We start from the raw sequence: 18,070 nt of genomic DNA, 5'->3' as shown, positions 1-18,070 counted from the left end.
GGCTTGTTTTTTGCGGGACAAGTTGTACTTTTAAATGAAACCATAAGTTTTACCATATGGTGTACTGGAAAGCAGCAAAAAAATTCCAAGTGTGGAAAAATTGCAAAAAAAGTGTGATGGCACAATAGTTTTTGGGATGTTTTATTCACGCTGTTCACTATATGGTAAAACTGATGTGTAGGTATGATGCCTGAGGTCGGTGCGAGTTTGTAGACACCAAACATGTATAGATTTACTTGTATCTAAGGGGTTAAAAAAAAATTCAGAAGTTTGTCCAATAAAAGTGGCGCACGTTTTGCGCCATTTTCCGAAACACGTAGCGTTCTTATTTTTTGGGATCTATGGCTCAGTGACGGCTTATTTTTTGCGTCTCGAGCTAATGTTTCTAATGGTAGCATTTTTGCGCAGATGCTACGTTTTAATCGCCTGTTATTGCATTTTGCGTTAAACTTGCGGCGTCCAAAAAACGTAATTTTGGCGTTTGGAATTTTTTTGCCACTACGCCATTTACCAATCAGATTAATTGATTTTAAATTTTGATAGATCTGGCATTTCTGAACACGGCGATACCAAATATGTGTATATTTATTTTATTTTTTAACCCTTTAATTTTCAATGGGGGGAAAGGGTGGTGATTTGAACTTTTAGGTTTTTTGTTTTGTTTTTTTTTAATGTTTTAAAACTTTTTTTTTTTTACTTTTTTTATTTTATTTTACTAGTCCCCCTAGGGGGTTATAGCGATCAGCAATCCGATTGCTGATCGCTATCTGCTGATCACAGCTATACCGCTGTAAACAGCAGAAATAGTCACTTTCTTTTTTCCTCTGCTCCGTGCCGAGGAAGAATGAAAGTGAAACTTCATAGCAGCAGGCGTCATCACATGACCCTGTGGTACGATGGCAACCACCGAACGTCGCGTGATCACTCACGTGACGTCCGGAGGGGGCGGCGGTAAGTAGAAAACATAGCCGCGCGCATATAGATCTCGCTGCCAGACTTTGGCAGCGAGATCTAAGGGGTTAATGTTCCGGGTGGAATGCGATTCCACTCGTAACATGTAGGCACACATGTCAGCTGTTGAAAACAGCTGATATGTGTGCCGATCCACGCCGCCTGCCCGCGGCAGGGTCGGGGCTTACCGGGACACGATCCATGACGGAAAGATCCGTCCATGGTCGTGAAGGGGTTAAAGCTGTGATACTTGCCACAGAGGGTGCTACTAAGTACTAGCCATGCAGGGTGCTGAAACCTTTGCATCTGCCCATTTTCCATTTTTGTTAATTTTAAAATGTTAAAGCTGAAAACTATAGTTTTTTTGCCTAAAATTCTCAGGAAATTTGTCATATTTAACTTTATGCCTTTTTTAAAGATCATTTCATCTTCAACTTGCTTAAGGCTATGTGCGCACGTTGCGTACAGTCACTGCAGATATTTCTGCAGTGATCTGAAGAGCACATGTGCGCTTTAGATCGCTGCAGAAATGTCCGTAGTGAGCGCCGATTCCATGCGCTCTGCCTGCAGCTCCTCCCATAGACAGAGCAGGAGCTGCCGGCAAAGCGCAGGAAAGAAGTGACATGTCACTTCTTTTTGCGCAGCGCTTCGGCAGTAGCCGAAGCGCTGCGCTCTGAGACGCCACGTGCGCACGGCCCCTGCACAATCTCCATAGACTGTGCAGGGGACGCAGGACGCATGCAGTTACGCTGCGCTCCAAAGCGCAGCGTAACTGCATGAATTTACGCAACGTGCGCACATAGCCTAACTGTTCACAGTAACGGTAATTTTTACCAGCTGTGGCCCAACTTTTGCATGCCACTGTAGCAGCATTAGAGGGTGCACAGTTTAGGTTAGTGGCATGACTATCTGGTCTAAGCTGTCAGTCATGCAGGAGCATTTCCCTTCATCAAGCAAGAAGCCTGAGAGTATGCCTCCTCTACCTAAAGTCAGCCAACTCGAATAGGTTGCCCCTTACCGATATTGGACGTGCTGGTGCATCCACTCTCGGTTCTCTGACTTTAATGTGGGCTTAGGTTGCATCTTTGCCTGCAGATCATGTTGCAAAGACCCCTGTGCCTATTGTGATGGCGCTGGATTTCATAGGGTCTGTGATTTTTGCTTTAGATAGTAATACTGTGCTCTTTATGTGTAGAATATTAATGATCAGACGATCACAGGTTCAAGTCACTAAGGGTACTACCAATTCAGTGAAAAAAAAAAACAACAAAAGTTTAGATTTACCCCTTCATTTAAAATATAAGCTAAAAAAAAATATATACTATATCTCTATCTACTTAAGTGTGATCTATCAAAATGTAAAATAAAGCCGATCAGCAAATTCATAAAGAGAAACAAAAATCTAAATGTCATAATTGCGTTTCTTTGGCCACTGCAAGGCTATGTGCGCACGTTGCGTAAAAACATGCAGTTACGCTGCGCTGTGTAGCGCAGCGTAACTGCATGCGTCCTGCGGCCCCTGCACAGTCTATGGAGATTGTGCAGGGGCCGTGCGCACGTGGCGTCTAAGAGCGCAGCGCTTCGGCTACTGCCGAAGCGCTGCGTAAAAAGAAGTGACATGTCACTTCTTTCCTGCGCTTTGCCGGCAGCTCCTGCTCTGTCTATGGCAGGAGCTGCAGGCAGAGCGCATGGAATCGGCGCTCACTACGGACATTTCTGCAGCGATCTAAAGCGCACATGTGCTCTTCAGATCGCTGCAGAAATTTCTGCAGGGCTTGTACGCAACGTGCGCACATAGCCCAATACTGTAAAAAAAGCAATTAGAAGCAGTTAGGCTATGTGCGCACGTTGCGTACTAGCCCTGCAGAAATTTCTGCAGCGATCTGAAGAGCACATGTGCGCTTTAGATCGCTGCAGAAATGTCCGTAGTGAGCGCCGATTCCATGCGCTCTGCCTGCAGCTCCTGCCATAGACAGAGCAGGAGCTGCCGGCAAAGCGCAGGAAAGAAGTGACATGTCACTTCTTTTTACGCAGCGCTTCGGCAGTAGCCGAAGCGCTGCGCTCTTAAACGCCACGTGCGCACGGGACGCAGGACGCATGCAGTAACTGCATGTATTTGCGCAACGTGCGCACATACCCTTAAGATGCAAAAATACAAAACCCTACACAGCGCCGTTGGCCAAAAGAATGACCTTTGACACTTGCAACAATATATATATATATATATATATATATATATATATATATATATATATATATATATATAATATTTATTATTATTATTATATATATATATATATATATATATATATATATATATATATATATATATATATATATATATATATGATATATATATATATGATATATATATATATACACATTATATATATATACACATTATATATATATATATATATATATATATATATATATATATATATATATATATATATATATGTTGTTATACAAATTAGTTATCGTCATAGTCAAAATGCTCCTGAGTTTCTTTTTTATGGTGTTCACTATGCAGTAGTAATCTCCCCTCAAAAATGTGAAATTACTTCTTCTTTTTTTTTTTTTTATTGCAATTTTGTCGCATTTGGATTCTTTTTCCTGTTGTTTGAGTAAATCACTAGATAGATAAATTGTACAATATCAAATGAAAATAAAGCTTGTCCCAAAAAAAACCAAACCCAAGCCCTCAAATGGTTATATCGGCAGAAAAATGTAAATAAATGTATAGCTCTGGGGAGAAATTTTAGGAAAAATCCAAAGCAGAAAAACAGAAAATTGCACACAGTAAGGGTTTAGTAAACCTATTTTTGAGGAATGGTTTAAGAATTTAACCGTTTACAAGTGTACGTAAAGCTATATTGACATTTATGCTTTGGCATTCCATTATGGGTTCTTTTTCTTTTATCAAAACAGAAAATCCTATAGGCTCCATTGTGAATCTATTGAAAGATATGGTCCGTTTGGAGTACTGTGGCCATATTATAATGTATTTATTTAAAGGGAATCTGTCACCAGGTTTTTGCCACTTATTCTGAAAGCAGCATAATATAGAGACAGAGATCCTGATTCCACTAATGTATCACTTCCTGAGCTGCTTGCTGTAGTTTTGATAATCTAGTTGATAAAATAGTGGTTTTATCACTAGATTAGTAAACCTGCTGCCAGACAGTCAAGCATATTCCTGAGCTCTGTATAACCCACCCCCAAACCACTGATTGGCAGCTTTCTATACCTATTCAGTGTACATAGAAAGCTGTCAATCAGTGGTGTGGGCGGGGTTATACAGAGCTGAGCATTCAGAGAACTGGTACATCTGCAGCAGGTAAAACAGTGGTTTTATAAAACTGACAGCATGCAGTACACTAAGTGATGCATCACTGGAATCAGGGTCTCTGTTTCTTCATTATGGTGCTCTCAGATGGGGGAGCAAAAACCTGGTGGCAGATTCCCTTTAAGGTATCTTCCTTTTATCTCATCTCAATTTTTTACCTTTGATATATTGAAGACAGGACAACAAGTTCCAATTCACAGTTTCCTCAGTGACCTCACCAGTAAAGAGATGGCAAAACAGCTACCAGAAATGACTGAGGCCATTCAGTGCATTAAAGCTGAAAGACTGAAAACTGCAGTTCTAAGCAACAACTTCTTTGTGCACAGTGGAGAAAGTTTTCTACCAGTAGACCGCTCACAGTTCAATGTGGTAAGCAGACATCAGTGCTATAAATCTAATGATATGTCATTTCGTCTCCCTTTCTTAATATATATAAATACATATATATATATATATATATATATATATATATATATATATATATATATATATATATATATATATATATATATATATATATATATATATATATATTATATATATATAATATAAAAAATTATTGTTACATTATTCTTATTGGCGTTATTGAATCCTCCTAAGTCTTTATTCTTTTAGATCATCGAATCTTGCATCGAAGGTATATGTAAACCAGACCCTCGAATATACCAGTTGTGTGTGGAACGTCTTGGTGTGCCGCCTACAGAGACAATTTTTCTTGATGACATAGGGCAGAATTTGAAAGCGGCAGCACAACTGGGCTTTCACACAATAAAGGTAGGTGGCTGTGCATAGGGAACAAGGGCAAAGGTGGAAAAAACGTGAAAATTAACTTCTTGATAAAGACAGAAGAGCATTTAGGATCAAGGATGTCATTTTCAGGTGAAAGTCAGACACAATAAAGTGAATTTATTAAAGGGGTTATCCAGGACTATATATTGTTTTTACTATGGTCCTAAAAATTAACATGCAGTTAGTTGCTAACTACCTGCTTTTTCTGCCCAGCACCAGCTCAGAGCAGTCATACACCGATCTTGCCAGCGATTCATCTAATGTACATCAACAGAGCAGCTCTTCCTCTTCCGGGATGCAGTCATCTGTAGTGATGGGCGGACCTGGACTCTAAAAGTCCAGATCCGCGCGGGTTAGCTAGTACCCGTGTACCAATCCCGGGCTTAAATAAAGAAAATAAGAATAAAGCAGGCTCGTTATACATATCGGAAGTATTGTTGGACAGCATCTCCACCCTATGTGACAGTGTGTCTGACTTCTTGCAATTGCACATGCTGTCTGTTTATTTAATTTTACTCCAATATAGACAAATAAAAATTAGTGTAGGGTCCCCTCATATTATGATACCCGGCACAGATATAGCAAACGGCTAAAGGCTGCAGCTCCCAGACGTGTGCCGTGGGCTTAACTTGGCTGTGTATCAAAACAACAGTGACTGCACGCAGCACTTTTTTTTTTTTTTTTTTTATTTAAATAATTTAAAAAAAAAAAAACAGCCTTGCAGCTGCCCAGAAATGTCACATCCAGTAAATGTAACAATTCTGGCATTTTACCTGGCTCATCCTGATTGCCCTGGTGCAGTGCCAATATGGGTAATAAGGGGCTAATGACAGCTCACGGCTGCCACTAACACCGAAATTAGTAATGGGAGGCATCTATGAGAACCCCGCATTACTAGTCTGTAAGTGAGAAGAATAAGCACAAACTCCGAAAAAATCCTTTGTTTTACATATATTACAAAAAAATACCGCCTTTCACCCCTTTATTAACTCCCAAAACACTCACTTCCAACATAATCCACACAAGCTCCCACAATGATTCCAGTTCTGCTGTATACATACTGCACATACTGTAGGCACAGCGCGCGGGCATAGAACATGTCTGCACTCCCTGGGCTTCAGCCAGAGACTGACTTAAATTGAGCGACATCACCGTTCATAGCTGCAGCTATCTGCGTCAGAGCTGGAGGTTCCAATAGTTCCCCAGCTTTGATTGCGTGTAACTGACATCAGGTTACCTCATTAAACTGAACCTGTCAAGTGCAATATGCACCCAGAACCACGAGCAGTTATGGGTGCATATTGCTAATCCTTGCCTAACTGTCCCTCCCTATAGTAGCCTACATGAAGAGATATTTAGAAAAAACATTTCTAAAGATCCTATATCATATGCTAATGAGCGCAGAGACTAGTCGCAAGGGCGTTAGTTCCTGCGCTCATACCGCCTTCTTTGCGTGGTAGAACAGGGAAGTGCTAGCATGCTATTCAATGCCCACTGCTGGTGTCATCACCAGCAGGGACGTGCGTACCTGTGTCTGTTGCTGCAGCCCCAGACGCCGAGTACTAAGCATGATCAAGTCACTGCACTTCCGGTCATGCGCACTATGAATCCAGGTGTATGCCTCCCAGCTTCAGAGGGGTCTAGTGTGGATGACTGGAAGTGCCGGAGACTTATAATTATGCACACTGCTGCGTCTGAGGCTGTAGCAATGAACAGGTACGTGTGTCACGTTGGTGATGATGTGGACAGTGGGCATTGAATAGCATGTTAGCACGCCTCTGTGGGCGTGCTGCCATGCTAACGCCCTTGCGACTAGTTTCTGTGCTCATTAGCATATCATATAGGCTGTTTAGAAATACTTTTTCTAAAAATCTCTTTCTTTATCGTTCCTATGGGAGACCCAGACATTGGGTGTAAAGCTTCTGCCTCCGGAGGACACACAAAGTACTACACTAAAAAGTGTAGCTCCTCCCTCTGAGCCTATACACCCCCTGGAGAACCAGATCTAGCCAGTTCATTGCTTTGTGTTCATGAGGCATACATCCACACATGCATTCTCATCTGATTTTTCATTTTTGGAAAGAGTTTGAAGAAAAGCGGGTCCAAGTCTGGACCCCCGGCATGTCCCTTCTCACCCCACTGTGTCGGCGGTGCTGTTAAGGTTGATTCCAAGGCTGGAGCCTTACATGCCGCGCTCCTTCACCATCCCTCGGGCTCTGGCTTGAAGTGGGAGCCAGCACGGTTCTCCATGCTTTGCAGGAGACCGGTCTCCATCCGCAGCCCTTCAGGATCCTGCTGGACGGAGCACTCATCCCCAGGGACTTGGAACCCTGCGTCTCAGCAAGCTAAGTACCTGAGACGTTTATATTCTGGGGGTCCCTGTACTTTATTATGTTGGGAGAGTGTGCTGAGTGAGTTTTCTGACATTTCCGGCCGGTTCTCTGGCTGTCACCTGAGAACCGCGCCGATGGTGCCTGCTCGCCGGTCGCACCGCTCAAATTTAGGCCCCGGCTTCGCTGGAGGCCTACTTTCAGTTTCACTGCCCTCGCATGTTATTCATGCAGAGGGACAGTGCAGCTCCGCCCAGCGGCCGTTCTGCACAGGGGAGGGACACTCCTCACTGGGTACATGTCTCCTCCCCTGTAAGTCTCTTTGGCCCTCCAGATCCCGCTCTCAGAGTTGGTCCCGCCCCCTCTCCTCGCTCCGGCGCCATTTTATCAACGTTTTCTCTGCGATCAGCACTGGCTGCAGCATCCCTGCTGAGGTGCTTGGGGGTCCGGGCTTCGGGACCTGGAGGGCACACAACACCGCTCCAGTGGTCTAGTAAGCCACAACCTCTGGTTGTGGGCCTCTGTATATACTCTCTGGGGGTCACTCTGGCAGAGCCCCCACTTCAGGAGCATGTCTCACACGAGGAGCAAGGCTCCAAAGCTATATTCAGTATGCACTGCATGTAAGCTCGTGCTGCCTGAACCAAGCACATATCCACATTGTGATGCCTGCTCTAACCTGACAATGCCTCAGCCTGGAATCGCACCCACAGTGGTCTCTCCGGCTGCTCCGGCTCCTGTGGCTGAACCCCCGGCTTGGGTAGAATCCTTCTCTAGGTCAATCTCCCAGTCTTTTGCCGACTCCATGGGACAGCTGTCCCGGACTTTGCTGAACATGCATCAGCCCCCTTCACAGGGAGCCTCTGCTGCTAGGGCTCTTTCAGCGGAGCTCACAGAGGATTCTTCATCTGGTCCCAGACCCCGTCCTCCTAAGAGGAGACGTAGGGCTCCCTCCCCTTCCTCGTCCCGCGGCTCTGTTTCAGAAGCTGACTCACGGGACAAGGAGGATGCCTTTACTGGGGGCTCGGAGGCTACCTCCATGTGCCCCATTGATCTGTCCGAAAGTGACTCAGATGTTAGTGATTTGATTGCGTCCATTAATTCTGTACTGGACCTCAATCCGCCAGTATCAGAGGAGCAACCCTCTCTGGCAGAAAAGCACCAGTTTACCTTGCCTAAGAGGACAAAGAGTGTGTTCTTTAACCACTCCAGTTTTCAGGCTGCTGTGACCAAGCCTAGGGCCTGTCCTGACAAACGCTTCCCAAAGCGTGGTTCTGATGACCGTTTTCCCTTTCCACCAGAGGTGGTCAAGGAGTGGGCTCATTCACCAAAGGTAGACCCCCCGGTGTCTAGACTCTCAGCCCGGACCGTTGTATCAGTGGCTGATGGCACCTCTCTTAAGGATTCCACTGACCGCCAGGTTGACCTTCTGGCCAAATCTGTATATGAGGCGGCAGGGGCCTCGTTCTCCCCATCTTTTGCAGCAGTGTGGGCTCTCAAAGCCATCTCTGCTTCTCTAGAGGAGATGCATTCCCTCGCCAGGGAATCTATGCCCGAAATGGTTGCCTTAACTTCCCAAGCTTCCGCTTTTTCATACTATGCCATGTCTGCCATGCTGGAGGCTTCTCACCGCACTGCGGTGGCTTCGGCTAATTCCCTCGCTATCCGCAGGATCTTGTGGCTTCGGGAGTGGAAGGCAGATGCTTCTTCAAAGAAGTACCTTGCTGGGCTCCCTTTTGCTGGGTCCAGGCTATTCGGGGAACAACTGGATGAAATTATTAAGGAAGCTACTGGCGGGAAGAGTACTTCCATGCCACAAACCAAAACCAGGAAACCTGTCCAGGGTAGGAACCAGTCGAGGTTTCGTTCCTTTCGTTCCTCCAACTGGTCGTCCTCTAGGCCCTCGGCCTCGTCCACTAACTCAGCCAAGGACCAAAAATCCAACTGGCGCACAAAGGCGCGTCCACAGAAGACCGCAGGAGCTGCTGCTACTAAGGCAGCCTCCTCTTGACTATCTGTCCGCGCCAGCAACGTCCTTAGTCGGTGGCAGGCTCTCCCACTTTGGCGACGCGTGGTTTCAACACGTCTCCGATCAGTGGGTGCGGGTTGTCATCTCCAACGGCTACAGGATAGAATTCTCTTCCAGCCCGCCAAACAATTTTTTCTGTCAACTCCCCCCTGTTCCAAGGCCGCCGCCTTCTCTCAGGCCGTGGCATCCTTGCAGGCCAACGGAGTAATTGTACCGGTTCCCGCCCGGGAACGGTTCAGAGGTTTCTACTCAAATCTCTTCCTAGCCCCAAAAAGGACGGTTCCTTCCGGCCCATCCTGGATCTCAAGCTTCTCAACAAGCATGTTCAGGTGCGGCATTTTCGCATGGAATCTCTGTGATCAGTCATTGCCTCAATGACCCAAGGGGATTTCCTGGCATCCATCGACATCAGAGATGCCTATCTGCATGTGCCAATTGCAGTTTCACACCAGCGTTGGCTACGTTTTGCAATCGGAGAGGAACATTTCCAATTCGTGGCTCTCCCCTTCGAGTTAGCCACGGTCCCTCGGGTATTCACCAAGGTCATGGCAGCAGTGATTGCGGTTCTGCACCTCCAGGGGTTGGCAGTGATTCCTTACCTGGACGACCTTCTAGTCAAGGCTTCATCCAGCGCAGACTGTCAGCGGAGTGTCTCGCTCACTCTCGCCACTCCAGCCCAATTCGGGTGGCTGGTCAATCTGCCCAAATCCACTCTGACTCCGACCCAGAGGCTCACGTACCTAGGGATGCAGTTCGAGACTCTGCCGGCACTTGTGAAGTTACCCTTGATCAAACAGCAATCCCTCCAACTGGCCCGTGCGCTCTCTGCCGAGGCCCCGCCGTTATTCCATCAGGCACCTGATGCAGGTGCTGTGTCAGATGGTGGCGTCAATGGAGGCTGTTCCCTTTGCCCAGTTCCATCTGCGTCCTCTGCAGCTGGACATTCTCTGCTGTTGGGACAAGCGGCCTTCCTCCTTGCACAGGTGAGTGGCTCTGTCGCCACAGACCAGGAGCTCTCTTCAGTGGTGGCTTCGGCCCCTCTCTCTGTCTCAGGGACGCTCCTTCCTGGCTCCGTCCTGGGTGGTCCTCACCACGGATGCCAGTCTATCCGGCTGGGGAGCGGTATGTCTCCACCACCGAGCACAGGGCATTTGGACTCCGTCCGAGTCAGCCCTCTCGATCAATGTGCTGGAAACCAGAGCCGTGCTCCTGGCTCTCCTAGCTTTTCACCACCTATTGGCGGGCAAGCACATCCGAGTCCAGTCAGACAACGCGACAGCAGTTGCCTACATCAATCACCAAGGCGGGACACGCAGCCGCCTGACAATGTTGGCGGTACAACGTATCCTTCAATGGACGGAGAACTCCAAGTCCACCATATCCGCAGTCCACATCCCAGGCGTGGAAAACTGGGAGGCAGATTATCCCCGAATGAAGGGCCGTCGGGTCATCCTCATTGCTCCGGACTGGCCCAGGCGAGCTTGGTACCCAGACCTGCTCCATCTGTCCGTAGAGGTGCCGTGGCATCTTCCGGACCGTCCAGACCTGCTCTCACAAGGTCCGTTTTTCCCCAGCATTCTGCGACTCTCAGATTGACGGCGTGGCTCTTGAGTCCTGGATCTTGACGGCTTCTGGTATTCCTCCTGAAGTCATCTCCACTATGACTCGGGCTCGGAAGTCTTCCTCGGCCAAAATCTATCACAGGACTTGGAAACTTTTCCTGTCCTGGTGTCACTCTTCCGGCCATGCTCCTTGGCTTTTTTCCTTGCCGACCCTTCTGTCCTTTCTACAGTCCGGTCTGCAGCTAGGACTGTCCCTCAATTCTCTCAAGGGACAAGTCTCGGCTCTGTCAGTGCTGTTCCAGCGGCGTATCGCCCGGCTGGCTCAGGTCCGCACCTGCATGCAGGGCGCGTCTCATACCATTCCGCCTTACCGGCGGCCCTTGGATCCCTGGGACCTCAATTTGGTCCTCACGGCCTTCCAGAAACCCCCCTTTGAGCCTCTTAGGGAGGTTTCTTTGTTTCGTCTTTCACAGAAAATGGTCTTTCTAGTAGCCATAACTTCCCTCAGGAGAGTCTCTGATTTGGCTGCGCTCTCTTCGGAGTCACCTTTTTTGGTTTTTCATCAAGACAAGGTGGTTCTCCGTCAACTCCGGACTTTCTCCCTAAGGTGGTTTCTCCTTTCCACCTTAACCAGGACATTACCCTGCCTTCCTTTTGTCCGGCTCCTGTTCATCGCTTTGAAAAAGCGTTGCATACTCTGGATCTGGTGCGGGCGCTCCGGATCTATGTGTCTCGCACTGCTGCTCTTAGGCAGTGCACCTCTCTTTTTGTGCTAACCACAGGTCGGCGTAAGGGCCTCTCTGCTTCTAAGCCGACCTTAGCCCGTTGGATTAGGTCGACCATTTCGGACGCCTACCAGTGTTCTCAGGTGCCTCCCCCGCCGGGGATCAAGGCACACTCGACCAGAGCTGTCGGTGCCTCTTGGGCTTTCAGGCACCAGGCTACGGCTCAGCAAGTCTGTCAGGCTGCCACTTGGACTAGCCTGCATACCTTTTCAAAGCACTACCAAGTGCATGCTCATGCTTCGGCAGATGCGAGCTTGGGCAGACGCATCCTTCAGACGGCTGTCGCCCATTTGTGAAGTTAGGCTCTGCCTACTTCTCAGTTTTTCTGTTTATTCCCACCCATGGACTGCTTTGAGACGTCCCAATGTCTGGGTCTCCCATAGGAACGATAAAGAAAAAGAGAATTTTGTTTACTTACCGTAAATTCTTTTTCTTATAGTTCCGTATTGGGAGACCCAGCACCCTCCCTGTTGCCTGTTGGCAGTTTCTTGTTCCGCGTGTTATCACCGGCTGTTGTCGTGGACAGAGTCTCCGGTTGTTCCGGTTCTTGCTCTGTTTTTACTTGTGGGTGGCTATTCTCCTTCAGCTTTTGAACTAAACTGGCTAGATCTGGTTCTCCAGGGGGTGTATAGGCTCAGAGGGAGGAGCTACACTTTTTAGTGTAGTACTTTGTGTGTCCTCCAGAGGCAGAAGCTATACACCCAATGTCTGGGTCTCAACTATAAGAAAAAGAATTTACGGTAAGTAAACAAAATTCTCTTTTTTATCTGTGCTGCTAGATGCAGTGATGGTTAGGCAGGGATTAGCAATATGCACCCAGAACAGCTTGTAATTCTGGGTGCATATTGCACCTGAAAAGTTCACTTTAAACTCAGAGATCTCCCCTCAGGAGTTTACTGAGTTTACAGACCTCTATCTCCCGGCAGAAAACCATGTGGGGGTTTTTTGCCAAGAGATGCAGATTTGGTGCTGAAATTTATATACCATATTCCTGCACCAAATCTGCATTATCTGTCAAAAAACAAATCACAACACAATACGGATTCTCATGCGGAGAATCTTGCAAAAACAACTTCTCAAATAAAATGGGAATAAACAGAGGTGAACTATGACATTTCTGAGAAGATAAAAATTAAAGCAATGGTATATATTAAAGCCACGGGAATCTTCTGGACGGGGATCACACCTGCAAATAAACAAACAAGGGTAACTTACCACCTTCCAGCATGTGAAATAAATGGTGTCCTCCAACTGAGCAAAGACCTATTCAAGTATCTAGGATGAAAAGATGGGTTGTAAAAGAGTGATGTGAGTGAACTTAGGCCGGTTTCACACATCCGGCTTTTCCCCAGTTTTGGCGCACGCCAGTACAGCGTATACAGTACAATGGCAGCGCCGCAACTTCTGGGTCACATGCTCCGGTCACATGACAGCATGTGACCGGCGCTTGTCGCGCTGCCATTGTACTGTATACACTGTACTGGCGTGCGCCGAATCCGGCAAACCGGCGAAAAGCTGGATGTATGAAACTAGCCTAATTGTCCTGTCAGAAAGTAATGTACCCCTTAGTAAATGCCAGATTTTAAGTGTCTCTTTAGTTAGAAATATTGAGCTCTCTCTATAAAATGACCATTTACTGTAGAAAGACATGGAAGATGTTTCAGTGGAGTAGGCAATCCCTCCTGTTCCAGACCAACCCATTGTTTAGTAACTGGATGGAAATGCCAATCTATCAATCTGACTAAAATAGTAGCATGAAAGTAAATTTTTAAATTGGGAAGATCTGCTTTGCCCAAGGATTTAGGGCAAGTTAGTGTTTGCATACATTTCCTAGGCCTAATCTTACCCCTGACAAATCTGACCAAGGCAGAACGTAGCTTGCAGAGAAAGCTGTGGGGCGGAGAGATGGTGATAGTTTGAACAATGTACAGAAAACAAACCAAGACGTCTATTTTGATAGTGTTTATCTTTTCGAACCAAGACTATTTCAATTTACTATAATTCGTGAGAAGGTACAATTTAAAAGTCACCGATAACTGAGGTAAAAAAGTTTCTAATTATCAGAGGGAATGAGCACACCCACATATTTCAATGCCTCCGATTGCCACTTATATTGAACATTAACCATTACCTGTTTCTGTGGAAGTGAAGTGTTTAAGACTTCTGTTTTTGAATAATTTACTTTAAAATTACTTAAAGCCAAACCTATCAAACTCCTTCATTACAGCAAGAAAAGAGATCAGGTTCTGAGAGACATAAAGAAGAAGATCATCTGTATAAAGAGCTGTTTTATAAGACTTAGAGCCTATTTTAATCCTTTTGTATATTGATGTTAATTCTTATGGTATTAGCCAAATGTTCCATCGCTATTACATACAGAAGGGGAAATACTGGGAAGCCCTGTCTGGTTTATTTCCGAATTTCTAAAGACGAGGACAACGTGGCGTTAACCTGAACCCGAGCTGTGGGACCTTTTATACAAAGCAAGAATCATCTGTAAAGGCCACGTCTCACTAAGTGACATCGCTGCTGAGTCACGGTTTTTGTGATGCAACAGCGATGTTGCTAGCGATGTCGCTGTGTGTGACATCCAGCAATGACCTGGCCCCTGCTGTGAGTTCGCTGGTCGTTGCTGAATGTCCTGGACCATTTTTTGCTCGCTGCTCTCCCGCTGTGAAGCACACATCGCTGTGTTTGACAGTGGCAGCCAAAGATCTGAATGTGCAGGGAGCTGGCTTCTGGCAGCCTGCGGTAAGCTGGTAACTAAGGTACATATCGGGTATCCAAGCAAGGCGCTTTGCTTAGTAACCCGATGTGTACCATGGTTACGTGTGCAGGGAGACGACTTCTGGCAGCTTCGGACGCTGGTAACCAAGGTACAAATCAGGTATTCAAGCAAAGCACTTTGCTTAGTAACCGATGTGTACCATGGTTACGAAGCACAGCGTCGTTACACAGGTCGCTGGTGGCTGATCACTGTGGAGATCTGCCTTATTGACATCTCACCAGCGACCATGTAGCGACGCACCAACGCTCCCTGCCAGGTCAGATCGCTGGTGGGATCGCTGGTTGTGTTGCTTAGTGTGACGGTACCCTAAGAAACGAGGGCCAGTTGCTATCTGACATAATGCCTCCTCCATAAATCTCCAGTTGACTTTATCAAAAGCCTTTTCTGCATCAACAGATAGTAGGGCTAGGGGTGTGGAAAGTGATTAAGCCTTCAAAATTATAACCATTGTCTTAAAGGGAACCCGTCGCCAGTTTTCTTTGTCGCTCCATTGGGAGACCCAGACAATTGGGGTGTATAGCTATGCCTCCGGAGGCCGCACAAAGTACTACACTAAAAGTGTAAAGCCCCTCCCCTTCTGCCTATACACCCCCCGTGCTCCCACGGGCTCCTCCGTTTTTATGCTTTGTGCGAAGGAGGCAGACATGCACGCATAGCTCCACAGCTTAGTCAGCAGCAGCTGCTGACTATGTCGGATGGAAGAAAAGAGGGCCCTTAACAGGGCCCCCAGCATGCTCCCTTCTCACCCCACTCTTGTCGGCGGTGTTGTTAAGGTTGAGGTATCCATTGCGGGTACGGAGGCTGGAGCCCACATGCTGTTTTCCTTCCCCATCCCCTTCAGGGCTCTGGGTGAAGTGGGATCCTAATCGGTCTCCAGGCACTGAGACCGTGCTCCATCCACAGCTCCTGGACTGCTGGATAAGGAGCCGAGTATCGTCAGGGACATGGCCCTGCTACTTTCAGGTACTCTGTGTCCCCGTGGGGACCGCGCACAGAAACACTCCAGCATTGCTGGGTGTGTTAGTGCGCCGGGGACCGCAGCGCTGACCGCGCTTGTGCCATCACACACTGCAGCGTGGCTGGGTGTGTTAGTGTACTGGGGACTACCGCGCTGACCGCCGCTGCCATGTTTACTCTCCGGCGCGGCTGGGACTGTTAGTACGCCGGGGACTACCGCGCCGACCGCGCTTATACGGCGGCCGCGCTTATAACTTTAGTCCCCGGCTTTTGCGGCCTAGTCTCATTCTTTTCCCGCCCCCAGGCCTGCCAGTCAGGGGAAGGGCGGGACGCTGTACAGGACATCAGCACTGAGGGCTGGAACATGCTTTGCATACTCCACCCCCTTCACTGTGCACAGTGGGGCACCAGATTCCCGCACTTTCTAGGGCACGCCCACGGCCCCCTCCTCTCCTCAGGACGCCGGCAGCCATTCCTGTCAGCTCTTCTGACGCTGGAGAGGGGAGACAAGCTCTGGGAGACCCAGGCAGGGATTCTGGTGACCACACAACCGCTTTGAGCGGGCGGTAAGCAGCACCTGAGGTGCTGGCCCCACTTGTGCAGAAGTGTACTTATAGATTATATAATTATAGGCTATACTTTACACTGTATGGTGCACGGTTGATTTTTGGCTATATACCCTCCTGGGTTGCTCAGGGGAGACAACAGCATGGCGTCCACAAGAAGCAAGGGTGCCAAAACACAGGCTTACTATGCTGCCTGCGCCGCATGTAAGGCTTCACTACCGGCAGGTTCCACTGACCCTCATTGTGTACAGTGCTCGGCCCCTGTGGCACTTGCTCAGCCGGAGCCTCTGCTAAGGGTGGCCCAGGGGGAGCCACCTGCTAACACTGTCCAGGTGACAGGGACGGAGTTTGCAGTTTTTACTGAAAGACTTTCTGAGACTATGGCTAAGATACTAGAAGCTTTGCAGTCCAGACCGGTATCTGAGACCAGGGGCACTGTGGAATCATTGCCCCCTGGTTCCCCTCAGTTGGAACAACAATGTCCTCCCGGGGTGTCTCATAGATCCCAGGGTGAGGTCTCTGACACGGACCGCAGCCCCAGACCGCCTAAGCGAGCTCGCTGGGAAATCCCCTCGACATAATCACATTGTTCAGGGTCTCAGCGGGAGGACTCTCTGTATGAGGAAGCGGAGGTAGCTGATCAGGATTCTGATCCTGAGGCCGCTCTCAACCTTGATACTCCTGATGGGGACGCCATAGTGAATGATCTTATCGCGTCCATAAATCAAATGTTGGATATTTCTCCCGCAGCTCCTCCAGTAGAGGAGTCAGCTTCTCAGCAGGAGAAATTCCGTTTCAGGTTTCCCAAGCGTACAACGAGTATGTTTCTGGACCACTCTGACTTCAGAGAGGCAGTCCAGAAACACCGGGCTTGTCCAGATAAGCGTTTTTCTAAGCGCCTTAAGGATACACGTTATCCCTCCCCCCCTGACGTGGTCAAGGGCTGGACTCAGTGTCCCAAGGTGGATCCTCCAATATCCAGACTGGCGGCTAGATCCATAGTTGCAGTTGAAGATGGGGCTTCTCTCAAGGATGCCACTGACAGACAGATGGAGCTCTGGTTGAAATCCATCTATGAAGCTATCGGCGCGTCTTTTGCTCCAGCATTCGCAGCCGTATGGGCACTCCAAGCTATCTCAGCGGGTCAAGCGCAAATTGACGCACTCACACGTACGTCTGCGCCGCAAGTGGCGTCCATAACCTCTCAAACGTCGGCATTTGCGTCCTACGCTATTAATGCTGTCCTGGACTCTGCGAGCCGTACGGCGGTTGCAGCCGACAATTCGGTGGCAATACGCAGGGCCTTGTGGCTGCGGGAATGGAAGGCAGATTCGGCTTCCAAAAAGTGCTTAACCGGTTTGCCATTTTCTGGCGACCGTTTGTTTGGTGAGAGATTGGATGAAATCATCAAACAATCCAAGGGAAAGGAAACATCCTTACCCCAGGCCAAACCAAACATACCCCAACAGAGGAGGGGACAGTCGAGGTTTCGGTCCTTTCGGGGTGCGGGCAAGTCCCGATTCTCCTCGTCCAAAAGGCCTCAGAAGGATCAGAGGAACTCCGATTCATGGCGGTCTAAGTCACGCCCTAAAAAGACCGCCGGAGGTGCCGCTACCAAGGCGGCTTCCTCATGACTTACGGCCTCCTCACACCGCATCCTCGGTCGGTGGCAGGCTCTCCCGCTTTTGCGACACCTGGCTGCCACAGGTAAAAGACCGTTGGGTGAGAGACATTCTGTCTCACGGTTACAGGATAGAGTTCAGCTCTCGTCCTCCGACTCGATTCTTCAGAACATCTCCGCCTCCCGAGCGAGCCGATGCTCTTCTGCAGGCGCTGGGCACTCTGAAGGCAGAAGGAGTGGTGGTCCCTGTTCCTCTTCAGCAACAGGGTCACGGTTTTTACTCCAACCTGTTTGTGGTCCCAAAGAAGGACGGGTCTTTCCGTCCGGTCCTGGACCTAAAACT

General features: G+C 48.1%; 1 protein-coding gene across 2 annotated transcripts in view; it reads left to right on the top strand.

Moving 5' to 3' along the window:
- The window catches only part of ACAD10 (acyl-CoA dehydrogenase family member 10), a 96,683-nt gene that overhangs the window by 22,069 nt on the left and 56,544 nt on the right, over positions 1-18,070 (top strand). For both annotated transcript variants that reach the window (XM_075323714.1, XM_075323723.1), the window contains exons 4-5: positions 4,475-4,669; positions 4,916-5,074. In XM_075323714.1, coding sequence (XP_075179829.1) covers positions 4,475-4,669; positions 4,916-5,074 — 354 coding nt within the window. The remainder of the gene's footprint in view (positions 1-4,474; positions 4,670-4,915; positions 5,075-18,070) is intronic.

Source organism: Anomaloglossus baeobatrachus, chromosome 1 (assembly GCF_048569485.1).
Source record: "Anomaloglossus baeobatrachus isolate aAnoBae1 chromosome 1, aAnoBae1.hap1, whole genome shotgun sequence".
NCBI lineage: Eukaryota > Metazoa > Chordata > Amphibia > Anura > Aromobatidae > Anomaloglossus > Anomaloglossus baeobatrachus.
Note: the sequence above shows the minus strand (reverse complement) of the source record. Positions and strands in the feature narration are given on the sequence as shown.